This window comes from Dendrobates tinctorius, unplaced genomic scaffold (assembly GCF_039654945.1).
Source record: "Dendrobates tinctorius isolate UK_male_01 unplaced genomic scaffold, ASM3965494v1 ptg000208l, whole genome shotgun sequence".
NCBI lineage: Eukaryota > Metazoa > Chordata > Amphibia > Anura > Dendrobatidae > Dendrobates > Dendrobates tinctorius.
In genome coordinates, this window is record NW_027361875.1 from 2,211,708 (window position 1) to 2,223,918 (window position 12,211).

General features: G+C 41.8%; 1 protein-coding gene across 4 annotated transcripts in view; it reads left to right on the plus strand.

Moving 5' to 3' along the window:
• Positions 1-9,504, plus strand: part of SMOC1 (SPARC related modular calcium binding 1) — a 351,884-nt gene extending 342,380 nt beyond the window's left edge. For 3 of the 4 annotated variants that reach the window (XM_073554158.1, XM_073554160.1, XM_073554161.1), the window contains 2 exons: positions 2,090-2,143; positions 9,024-9,504. In XM_073554158.1, the coding sequence (XP_073410259.1) occupies positions 2,090-2,143; positions 9,024-9,040 (71 nt within the window). In that variant the 3' untranslated portion in view covers positions 9,041-9,504. The remainder of the gene's footprint in view (positions 1-2,089; positions 2,144-9,023) is intronic. The other variant, XM_073554159.1, reaches the window with a different exon arrangement.
• Positions 9,505-12,211: the final 2,707 nt, after the last annotated feature.

Consider the following 12,211-nt stretch of genomic DNA (forward strand, 5'->3'; position numbering starts at 1 on the left):
ACTACATAAATAGTAATAAGCTAAAAAATGATAGTGTTGGCCCCCTTAAAAATAGTCTGGGTGAAATGGTGGATGAGGATGAGGAAAAAGCCAATATGCTAAATGACTTTTTTCAACAGTATTTACACAAGAAAATCCCATGACAGATAACAACATGATCAGGGATAAAAATTCTCCATTAAATGTCACCTGCTTAACCCAGCAGGAAGTACAGCGGCGTCTAAAAATCACTAAAATTGACAAATCCCCGGGCCCTGATGGGATACACCCCCGAGTACTGCAGGAATTAAGCACAGTCATAGATAGACCATTATTTTTAATCTTTAAAGATTCCATAATAACAGGGTCTGTACCACAGGACTGGCGTATAGCAAATGTGGTGCCAATATTCAAAAAGGGGACAAAAACTGAACTTGGAAATTATAGGCCAGTAAGTTTAACCTCAACTGTGGGTAAAATCCTGGAGGGTTTTCTAAGAGATACTATACTGGAGTATCTGAAGAAGAATAACCTCATGACCCAATATCAACATGGGTTTACAAGGGACCGTTCCTGTCAGACTAATCTGATAAGCTTTTATGAAGAGGTAGGTTCTGGACTGGACCAAGGGAATGCAGTGGACGTGGTGTACATGGACTTTTCAAAAGCTTTTGATACGGTGCTACACAAAAGGTTGATACATAAAATGAGAACAATGGGGATAGGGGAAAATATGTCTAAGTGGGTTAAGAGCTGGCTCAGGGATAGGAAACAAAGGGTGGTTATTATTGGAGCACACTCGGACTGGGTCACGGTTAGCAGTGGGGTACCACAGGGGTCAGTATTGGGCCCGCTTCTTTTTAACATATTTATTAATGACCTTGTAGGGGGCATAGAGAGTAGAATTTCAATATTTGCAGATGACACGAAACTCTGCAGGGTAATCAATACAGAGGAGGACAATTTTATATTACAGGAGGATTTATGTAAACTAGAGGCTTGGGCTGATTAATGGCAAATGAGCTTTAATGGGGATAAATGTAAGGTCATGCACTTGGGTAGAACGAACAAGATGTATAATTATGTGCTTAACTGTAAAACACTGGGCAAAACTGTCACTGAAAAAGACCTGAGTGTATGGGTGGACGACAAACTCACATTTAGTGGCCAGTGTCAGGCAGCTGCTGCAAAGGCAAATAAAATAATGGGATGCATTAAAAGAGGCATAGATGCTCATGAGGAGAACATAATTTTACCTCTATATAAGTCACTAGTGCGACCACACTTAGAATACTGTGTACAGTTCTGGTCTCCGGTGTATAAGAAAGACATAGCTGAACTGGAGCGGGTGCAGAGAAGAGCGACCAAGGTTATTAGGGAACTAGGGGGTCTGCAATACCAAGACAGGTTATTACAGTTGAGGTTATTTAGTTTGGAAAATCGAAGGCTTAGGGGTGATCTTATTACAATGTATAAATATATGCGAGGACAATACAAAGACCTTTCTAATGATCTTTTTACTCTTAGACCTGTGACGGGGACAAGGGGGCATCCTCTACGTCTGGAGGAAAGAAGGTTTAAGCATACTCACAGACGCGGATTCTTTACTGTAAGAGCAGTGAGACTATGGAACTCTCTGCCATATGATGTTGTAATGAGTGATTCCTTAATAAAATTTAAGAAGGGACTGGATGCCTTTCTTGAAAAGTATAATATTACAGGGTATATACACTAGTCTCCTTGATATTGCGTTGATCCAGGGAGCTAGTCTGATTGCCGAATGTGGAGTCGGGAAGGAATTTTTTTCCCCAATGTGAAGCTTACTGTTTTCCACATGGGTTTTTTTTGCCTTCCTCTGGATCAACATGTTAGGGCAAGTTAGGATAGGATATGGGTTGAACTAGATGGACTTAATGTCTTCCTTCAACCTTAATAACTATGTTACTATGTTATTTGTGCGCGAGGTGTCTCAGTTTTCTAAGTGTAGCAGTAATGCAGTTTAAAATGAATATGTTTAAATGCTTGCATGTATCTTGGCATCCATAGTTCGCTGTTGCAATCTTTGGTATGTATAGAGTAAAAATATAAATATTTTACCGTATTTTTCCAGGTGCCAGTGCAGGCAGTTTTCCTCCTGGAAGGAGGCTTGGCTCTAACCCTTTCAGTAAGTATTCAGTATTACAACTGTGCAAAGTATTTTGTATTTTTGTGACATTTTCTTTGCTTTTGCCATATCTTTTGTATCATAGAAATGTATTTTACAGACACTGTTATGTCACGAGCACCAGTACAGTTGTGCTCAAAAGTTTACATACCCAGGCAGAATTTTTGCTTTCTTGACCTTTTTTTCAGAGAATATGAATGATAACACCATACCTTTCCTCCACTCATGGTTAGAGGTTGGGTGAAGCCATTTATTGTCAAACTTCTGTGTTTTCTCTTTTTAAATCATAACGACAACCCAAAACATCCAAATTACCTAATTACCTAATTTAGAAATTGATAGCAGCAACACATCTCCAAAATGTTGTGCCCGGACCACGTCTATGCTTGTGTAGCATCGCTTTTCCTTTTCATAGCTGTTTGTAAACATTAGGGAGGTGAGGAAACAATTGCTGTCATTCCTGTCTGACGTAGGACTCTCGCTGCTCCTCAGTCCGGGTTCTTTGCAGGAGTTTTCATTTCATAATGCGTCAAATGTTTTCTGCTTGTGACAGGTCTGGATGGCAGTCCCGAATAGGGTCACAGTGTCATGGTGGGATGGCTTTTACATTTATTTTTACAAAATTATGATACCTATGCACCCGTTATTATTTCCATGCACTATTGTTTTCTATTTATTTACTGCGGGTATTTGCTTATTATGTTTTCATCTTGGGTTTTGTCTGTTTTTAATGCAGTGCTGCCTGATGGCTCATACATCATGAGCATCCAATACTGACCCATCAACATTGTCCCTTTGCGGTGAGCCACTGGGGAGGTGCCAGGTGTTGCATAGGGGCCAGCTGAGAGTTGTAGTTACACCAGGAGCGGATTTTAACCCCTTCATGACCCAGCCTATTTTGACCTTAATGACCTGGCCATTTTTTGCAATTCTGACCAGTGTCCTTTTATGAGGTAATAACTCTGGAACGCTTCAACGCATCCTAGCGATTCTGAGATTGTTTTTTCATGACATATTGGGCTTCATGATAGTGGTAAATTTAGGTCGATAATTTTTGCATTTATTTGTGAAAAAATCAGAAATTTGGCGAAAATTTCGCAATTTTCAAATTTTGAATTTTTATTCTGTTAAACTAGAGAGTTATGTGACACAAAAAAGTTACTAAATAACATTTCCCACATGTCTACTTTACATCAGCACAATTTTGGAAGCAAAATATTTTTTTGTTAGGAAGTTATAAGGGTTAAAAGTTGACCAGCGATTTCTCATTTTTACAACACTATTTTATTTTTACGGACCACATCACATTTGAAGTCACTTTGAGGGGTCTATATGGCAGAAAATACCCAAAAGTGACACCAGTCTAAAAACTGAACCCTTCAAGCTACTCAAAACCGCATTCAAGAAGATTATTAACCCTTCAGATGTTTCACAGCAGCTAAAGCAATGTGGAAGGAAAAAATGGACATTTTAATTTTCCAACACAAATTTTCTTTCAGCATCAATTTTTTCATTTTCACATGGGCAACAGGATAAAATGGATCCTAAAATTTGTTGGGCAATTTCTCCTGAGTACACCGATACCTCATATATGGTCATAAACCACTGTTTGGGCGCACAGCAGGGCTCAGAAGAGGAGCGCCATTTGACTTTTTGAATGGAAAATATGCTGGAATATTTAGCGCTTGCCATGTCTCGTTTGGAGAGTCGCTGTGTGCCTAAACACTGGAGCTCCCCCACAAGTGACTCCATTTTGGAAACTAGACACCCCAAGGAACTTATCTAGATGCATAGTGATCACTTTGAACCCCCAGGTGCTTCTCAAATTGATCCGTAAAAAAAAAAAAGTACTTTTTTTTCACAAAAATGATCTTTTAGCCTCAGTTTTTTCATTTTCACATGGGCAACAGGACAAAATGGATCCTAAAATTTGTTGGGCAATGTCTCCTGAGCACACCAATGCCTCATATGTGGTCATAAACCACTGTTTGGGTGCACGGCAGGGCCCGGAAGGGAAGGAGCGCCATTTGACTTTTTGAATGGAAAATTAGCTCCAATCGTTATCGGACACCATGTCGCGTTTGGAGAGCCCCTTTGTGCCTAAACATTGGAGCTCCCCCACAAGTGACACCATTTTGGAAACTAGACCCCTTAAGGAACTTATCTAGATGTGTAGTGAGCACTTTGAACCCCCAAGTGCTTCACAAAAGCTTATAACATAGAGCAGTGAAAATAAAAAATCTTTTTTTTTTCCTCAAAAATGATTTTTTAGCACGCTATTTTTTATTTACACAAGGGTAACAGGAGAAATTGGACCACAAAAGTTGTTGTCCAGATTGTCCTGAGTACGCTGGTACCCCATATGTGGGGGGAGGGCACTGTTTGGGTGCACGGCAGGGCGCAGAAGGGAATGAGCGCCATTTGACTTTTTGAAATGAAAATTAACTCCAATCGTTAGCGGACACCATGTCGTGTTTGGAGATCCTCTGTGTGCCTAAACTTTGGAGCTCCCCCACAAATGACCCCATTTTGGAAACTAGACCCCCTAAGGAACTTATCTAGATGCACAGTGAGCACTTTGAACCCCCAGATGATTCACAGAAGTTTATAATGCAGAGCAGTGAAAATAAAAAATCTTTTTTTTTCCTAAAAAAAAAATTTTTAATTGGCAATTTTTTATTTTCACAAGGGTACCAGGATAAATTGGACCCCAAAAGTTGTTGTCCAGTTTGTCCTGAGTACGCTGGTACCCCATATGTGGGGGGGAACCACTGTTTGGGCACACGTTGGGGCTCAGCAGGGAAGTAGTGACATTTTGAAATGCTGACTTTGATGGAATGGTCTGCGGGCGTCATGTTACATTTGCTGAGCCCCTGTGTGCCTAAACAGTAGAAACCCCCCACAAGTGACCTCATTTTGGAAACTAGACCCCCCAAGGAACTTATCTAGATGTGTGGTGAGCACCTTGAACCCCCAAGTGCTTCACAGAAGTTTATAACGCAGAGCTGTGAAAATAAAAAATCATTTTTTTCCTTCAAAAAAAAATTATTTTTAGCCTGCAATTTTTTTTTCACAAGGGTAACAGGATAAATTGGACCCCTAAAGTTGTTGTCCAGTTTGTCCTGAGTACGCTGATACCCCATATGTGGGGGATGACCACTGTATGGGCACACGTCAGGGCTCGGAAGGGAAGTAGTGACGTTTTGGTATGCAGACTTTGATGGAATGGTCTGCGGGCATCATGTTACATTTGCAGAGCCCTTGGTGTACCTAAACTGTGGAAACCCCCCACAAGTGACCCCATTTTGGAAACTAGACCCCATAAGGAACTTGCCTAGATGTGTGGTGAGCACCTTGAACCCCGAAGTGCTTCACAGAAGATTGTAACGCAGAGCCGTGAAAATAAAAAATCTTTTTTTCCTCAAAAAATGAATTTTTAGCTCGCAATTTTTTATTTTCACAAGGGTAACAGGAGAAATTGGACCCCAAAAGATGTTGTCCAGTTTGTCCTGAGTACGCTGATACCCCATATGTGTGGGGGAACCATTGTTTGGGCTCACGTCAGGGCTCGGAATGGAAGTAGTGACGTTTTGAAATGCAGACTTTGATGGAATAGTCTGCGGTCGTCATTACGTTTGCAGAGCCCCTGATGTGCCTAAACAGTGGAAACCCCCCACAAGTGACCCAAGGAACTTATGTAGATGTATGGTGAGCACTTTCATCCCCCAAGTGCTTCACAGAAGTTTATAATGCAGAGACGTGAAAATGAAAAAAACATTTTTTTTTCCACAAAAATAATTTTTTAGCCCCCAATTTTTTATTTTCCCAAGGGTAACAGGAAAAATTAGTCCCCAAAAGTTGTTGTGCAATTTTTCCTGAGTACGCTGATACCCCATATGTGGGGGTAAACCACTGTTTGGGTACACGTCGGGGCTTGGAAGGGAGGGAGCATCGTTTGACTTTTTGAACGCTGGAATCAATGGTTGCACCATATCGCGTTTGGAGATGCCCTGATGTGCCTAAACAGTGGAAACCCCTCAATTCTAACTCCAACCCTAACCCCAACACACCCCTAACCACAACCCTAACCCAAACACATCCCTAACCCTAATCCCAACCCTAACCATAACCCTAATCCCAACACACCCCTAACCCCAACACTAACCATAACACTAACCACAAGCCTAACCCTAATTCTAACCCTAATTCTAACCCTAATTCCAACCCTAATCCTAATTCCAACCCTAATCCTAATTCCAACCCTAATCCTAATTCCAACCCTAACCCTAATTCCAACCCTAACCCTAACCCTCTTTCCAACCCTAACCCTCTTTCCAACCCTAACCCTAACGGAAAAATAAAAATATTTACTTTATTTTATTAGTTATGCCTACCTATGGGGGTGATAATCGGGGGGTTCATTTACTTTTTATTTCATTTTGATCACTGTGAGAGTGATCAAAATGAAATAATGGAATCTGCAGCCGGCAGATTCGGGCGGGCGCACTGCGCATGCGCCTGCCATTTTCCAAGATGGCGGCGCCCATGGACCGGACCCGCCGGACACCGGGAGCAACAGGGGGACATAGAAGGTGCCGGGGGCGGTGAGAGTGGGTGAGGGGGTTATCGGAAGCTAGCGGGGAGTGGAGGGAATGGGAGGGGGGCAGATCATGACAGCGGCAGCAGATCGCCGCTGTCATTCAGTGGCGGGGGGGCGATCGCCGGTGGGGGGGTCAAATGGGTGTCTCCAGCCATGTCCGATGCTACTGCAGCATCGGCCATGGCTGGATTGTAATATTTCATCAATTTTCATTGATGAAATATTACTATCGCTCTGATTGGCTGTTTCACTTTTAACAGCCAATCAGAGCGATCGTAGCAACGTGGGGGCGAAGTGATGCCCCCTTTGGTGAATTACAAAGCCCCCTGTATCTGCGGGTCATGTGACCTTTCATTGACCCCGGTCACCCGACCCGCAGGGGGGCTTTGAATTCATGACACAGGGTATGCGTCATAGGTCGGATTGGCGCCGACTTTCATGACGCATACGCTGTGTCACAGGTCAGGAAGGGGTTAATGTCATGGTAGCTGAAGTGGGTCACTGGACCCCTAAGCACTTTCCTCATGTGCTCAACAATTGTTAATAGCGGGAAGCGGCCCTTATGTAGATAGTTTAAGACACACCCCCCCGATGGCGCTCCTGTAGAGGTGGCGTCTGGGTGCACATGTTGGAGGGACCATGATGTTTGTGCTATTTCAAGCAGCCAGACACACATGTGAACTTGTAAATGTAACACTTTACTGAAGGAGAAAACAGGGTTCAGTCTCACTTAAAGGTAAAGTGGCTGTAGTTCCCAGTATGTTACACTGCATATTTTGCATATGAAATAAGGTGGCTTCTTATGTAACAAGCAAGTTTAGGGCATCTCGGGGCGGCTGAAGCACCGTTCTTTTCACTTGCATTTGGAGGAAATATTATGCACACTACACACGGGATGCAATAAACTAATAGTGTGGAAGTACTCACTGTTTTGTCCCTACCGTTCCTTATTGCATTGGGTAGGTCAAAGTTCATGGCATGGCAGACACGTGGATCTCGTTTCCAGTTGGAAGCACATAGGAAAACCATTATGCAGGGAAAGCAATTGTTCAGCCCTATCTCTCCTGACTGTATGAGGCTTCACTCCTTTGTGGAGGTGACTGTGGAGAATGATGTCCACTCAGTGTGGATTGGAATGGATTCAGTGAGCAATGGAGCTTGACTAGTCAGGACTAAATTGAACTGGTTTGTACCAACTCACAAGAAGTGTAGGCACTAAGCTGTCAGGCTTCACCAAGCCGTTTCTATAGCAGCTTGCTGTGAGGAAATGAATTACCTAACTATTCATACACATACATTGATGGTAGCAAATTACAAATTACAATGAAGATTTATGGATCCTCAGTGTACGCACATGCAATATATTACATCCCTAAACCTACAGGGCCCAAAGTTGTTCCGGTACACAGGAACAAATCTATTGCCATACGACAACTGCTTCACTCAGCAGCAGTAGACCAGGTATTGGGATACCACAGCTTTGTGCATTCATTTCTCCAGAATCTCTGAATCCTTTGATATGTACTGTAGAAGGTGGAATACCCAATATCTCTGCGATTTTAAGTTGAACATTTTTCTAAAATTTTTCATTGATTTTCAGATGCAGTTATTCACACATTGGTGAGACTCTGCCTCTCTAACATGCTTTTTTTTTATAGTCACGTGACTTAATTGAAAATTGACACTCTTTTATTAGTATTGCATACTTAAGAGCCTTTTGTTAACCCCATCCCAACTTATTTGAGATGTGTTGCTGTCATCAATTTATAAACTAGTTAATTTTTCACATGAAATGGAAAAATGTCTGACATTGACCTTCTTATCTGTGTGTTCTGTGTTGTGACTGTAACATATAGCTTTAAGAGATTTACATTCATGTTTTATTTACATTTTACACAGAGCCCCAATTTGGGTTGTACATTGAGACCTTTCCAAACGACCACCTTCTTAAGAAGACCATCCCATATTTTGGCCAGATTTCTTGTGACAGATTTTCAGTTCCACCATATAGTTTGCACACTGCCCATATTCTTTGAGAACACGTCCCTCATTGTAGACTACATTTCAGTGCCAGTTTGAGCGGTCATCTTAAAGAGTTTTTAGTTTTCTGTGCAGCAATGAATAGCTTTGCAATGAAAGAAATGTAAAAAATAAAACGTGTATGCCTTCATATAAATATCGAGGCGCATTGAAAATAGTTGTTAGGAGCCGTAATGCATACATGAAAAGAAATAAATTATAAGTATGGAAACAATGTAATTATCCATCTTTTTTTCTCAGTAGGTCGTTTAGTGTAGACCTCCCTACAATATTGAGAATGAAGGAGAAGAGGAAAGAGCATCATCGTATTCGGACCAATCACACGGGCAACCGATGTAGCTCTCAATATTTGCACTTTTAAGTGGACTTTAAACATAACATTTTTTTTATTCTGATTCATGATGGAGAAAACAAGCAACATTGTGTTTTTCGCCTTATTAGATTTTTTTTTTTTAATTAAGAAAAAAAAAAAGAGAGAATCTGCTACTGACATGTTAGTAATTGAACTCGTTGTGACTCTGGATAATAGAGTTTTGTATATAATTGTATATGTAAATTGTACAGTCTCATTTGTACAGGTCCTAACACTTTCATCTTTTATAAGATTCTAGCAGGCCCCTTCAATCTTTTTCCCTGATTGTCATCTTGTGAGAATAGCTTTCTGGTTTATTTTCCTTGTATTTTGTAAATTAAAATAATGATTAAAAAGATGCAGCGAGAACGGGTATTCCAGCAAGTTGTCTCTTACCGGTAATGAAAACTGACCACAAGATGGGTCAGAAGGCTGAGATATTTGTCACCTACAGTAATTAGTTTTGAGTAATATAATCAATGCCCTTACATAAAGGTGCAGTGTTTCACCAATCACTGCCTTCATTTTAAAGCTGTTATCATGATGTCTCCAGTATGTAATAGGAGCGATTACAATACACTAGGTCGTACATAGAAATCATGAGACTCCATAGCAAAAGTCCAAATTGCCCACACTCCCATAAGGCAGAACGCTCAAATTGTAAAGACTGTGTGAGATACTTGTATTGCAACAAGCACACCAGAAATGGTGCCCTAATAGACGCCCGTTGGTGTCCTCACACACGATACCCTTTTTTGCAAACAATATGATTCACCTACTGTACATTGCTGCTAACTCTGTATGAAGCCCCCACAGTGCCCTCAACTCAGTAAAACCTCCTCAATTCTACCCAACTCTGTACGAAGCCCTCACAGTGCTCCTAAAATAGTATGATACTCCTATAGTTCCCCTAACTCAGTATGATGCCACCACAGTTTCCCTAAACACATGGAGGCCCAACAAAGTTCCTCTATTTAGTATGATGCCGCTAAAGTGCTCTCAAAATAGTATAATACCCCTATAGTTTCCTCAGCTCAGTTTGATGCCCACACATTGCTCCCAGCTCAGTATGATGCCCCCACAATTTCCGAACACACATTATGAGTCCCCACAATGTCCCTCTATTTACTATTTTGGAAGTACTTTAGCGGCATCATACTATGATGCCACCCACAGTTCAACTAGTCAGTATGAGAGCAAAGTAAGTCGCTACTAGATTCCACTGACAGCAGCTTATCCACCTGCAAAACAAAAGTATCGGGTGGTTACATTCAAATTGCTACATCCTTCACTTCTTTGATTTGTCACGGGAGGCCTCCATATGTTAGAGCTGATGCCCACTTGCGATGAAATCAGACAAATTCAATCCGATAAAAAATCGGATTGAATTCAGACCAATATTATTCTATGATTGTGTGTTCATCTGCGGGTTTTTTTTCCAGCTCGGATCGGATCACGATCGGACTGGAAAAAAATCGCAGCATGCTGCCATTGTAATCAAGAAACGGATCGCATCCCGCAAAAGAAGTCAATAGGTGCGAGAAAAAATCGCATAGCTCTCGCACCATGCGAGTGCTGTCCGATTTTTACGCACCGGTGCCCTTTGAAAAGCCAGCATTTCATCTGCGGCTACAGTAAAATTACACTGACAGGTTAGAAAAGGATAGATATATAGACATAGAATACATATATATACAGTGGGGAAAAAAAGTATTTAGTCAGTCAGCAATAGTGCAAGTTCCACCACTTAAAAAGATGAGAGGCGTCTGTAATTTACATCATAGGTAGACCTCAACTATGGGAGACAAACTGAGAAAAAAAAATCCAGAAAATCACATTGTCTGTTTTTTTTTCATTTTATTTGCATATTATGGTGGAAAATAAGTATTTGGTCATAAACAAGCAATCAAGATTTCTGGCTCTCACAGACCTGTAACTTCTTCTTTAAGAGTCTCCTCTTTCCTCCACTCATTACCTGTAGTAATGGCACCTGTTTAAACTTGTTATCAGTATAAAAAGACACCTGTGCACACCCTCAAACAGTCTGACTCCAAACTCCACTATGGTGAAGACCAAAGAGCTGTCAAAGGACACCAGAAACAAAATTGTAGCCCTGCACCAGGCTGGGAAGACTGAATCTGCAATAGCCAACCAGCTTGGAGTGAAGAAATCAACTGTGGGAGCAATAATTAGAAAATGGAAGACATACAAGACCACTGATAATCTCCCTCGATCTGGTGCTCCACGCAAAATCCCACCCCGTGGGGTCAGAGTGATCACAAGAACGGTGAGCAAAAATCCCAGAACCACGCGGGGGGGACCTAGTGAATGAACTGCAGAGAGCTGGGACCAATGTAACAAGGCCTACCATAAGTAACACACTACGCCACCATGGACTCAGATCCTGCAGTGCCAGACGTGTCCCACTGCTTAAGCCTGTACATGTCCGGGCCCGTCTGAAGTTTGCTAGAGAGCATTTGGATGATCCAGAGGAGTTTTGGGAGAATGTCCTATGGTCTGATGAAACCAAACTGGAACTGTTTGGTAGAAACACAACTTGTCGTGTTTGGAGGAAAAAGAATACTGAGTTGCATCCATCAAACACCATACCTACTGTAAAGCATGGTGGTGGAAACATCATGCTTTGGGGCTGTTTCTGCAAAGGGGCCAGGACGACTGATCCAGGTACATGAAAGAATGAATGGGGCCATGTATCGTGAGATTTTGAGTGCAAACCTCCTTCCATCAGCAAGGGCATTGAAGATGAAACGTGGCTGGGTCTTTCAACATGACAATGATCCAAAGCACACTGCCAGGGCAACGAAGGAGTGGCTTCGTAAGAAGCATTTCAAGGTCCTGGAGTGGCCTAGCCAGTCTCCAGATCTCAACCCTATAGAAAACCTTTGGAGGGAGTTGAAAGTCCGTGTTGCCAAGCGAAAAGCCAAAAACATCACTGCTCTAGAGGAGATCTGCATGGAGGAATGGGCCAACATACCAACAACAGTGTGTGGCAACCTTGTGAAGACTTACAGAAAACGTTTGACCTCTGTCATTGCCAACAAAGGATATATCACAA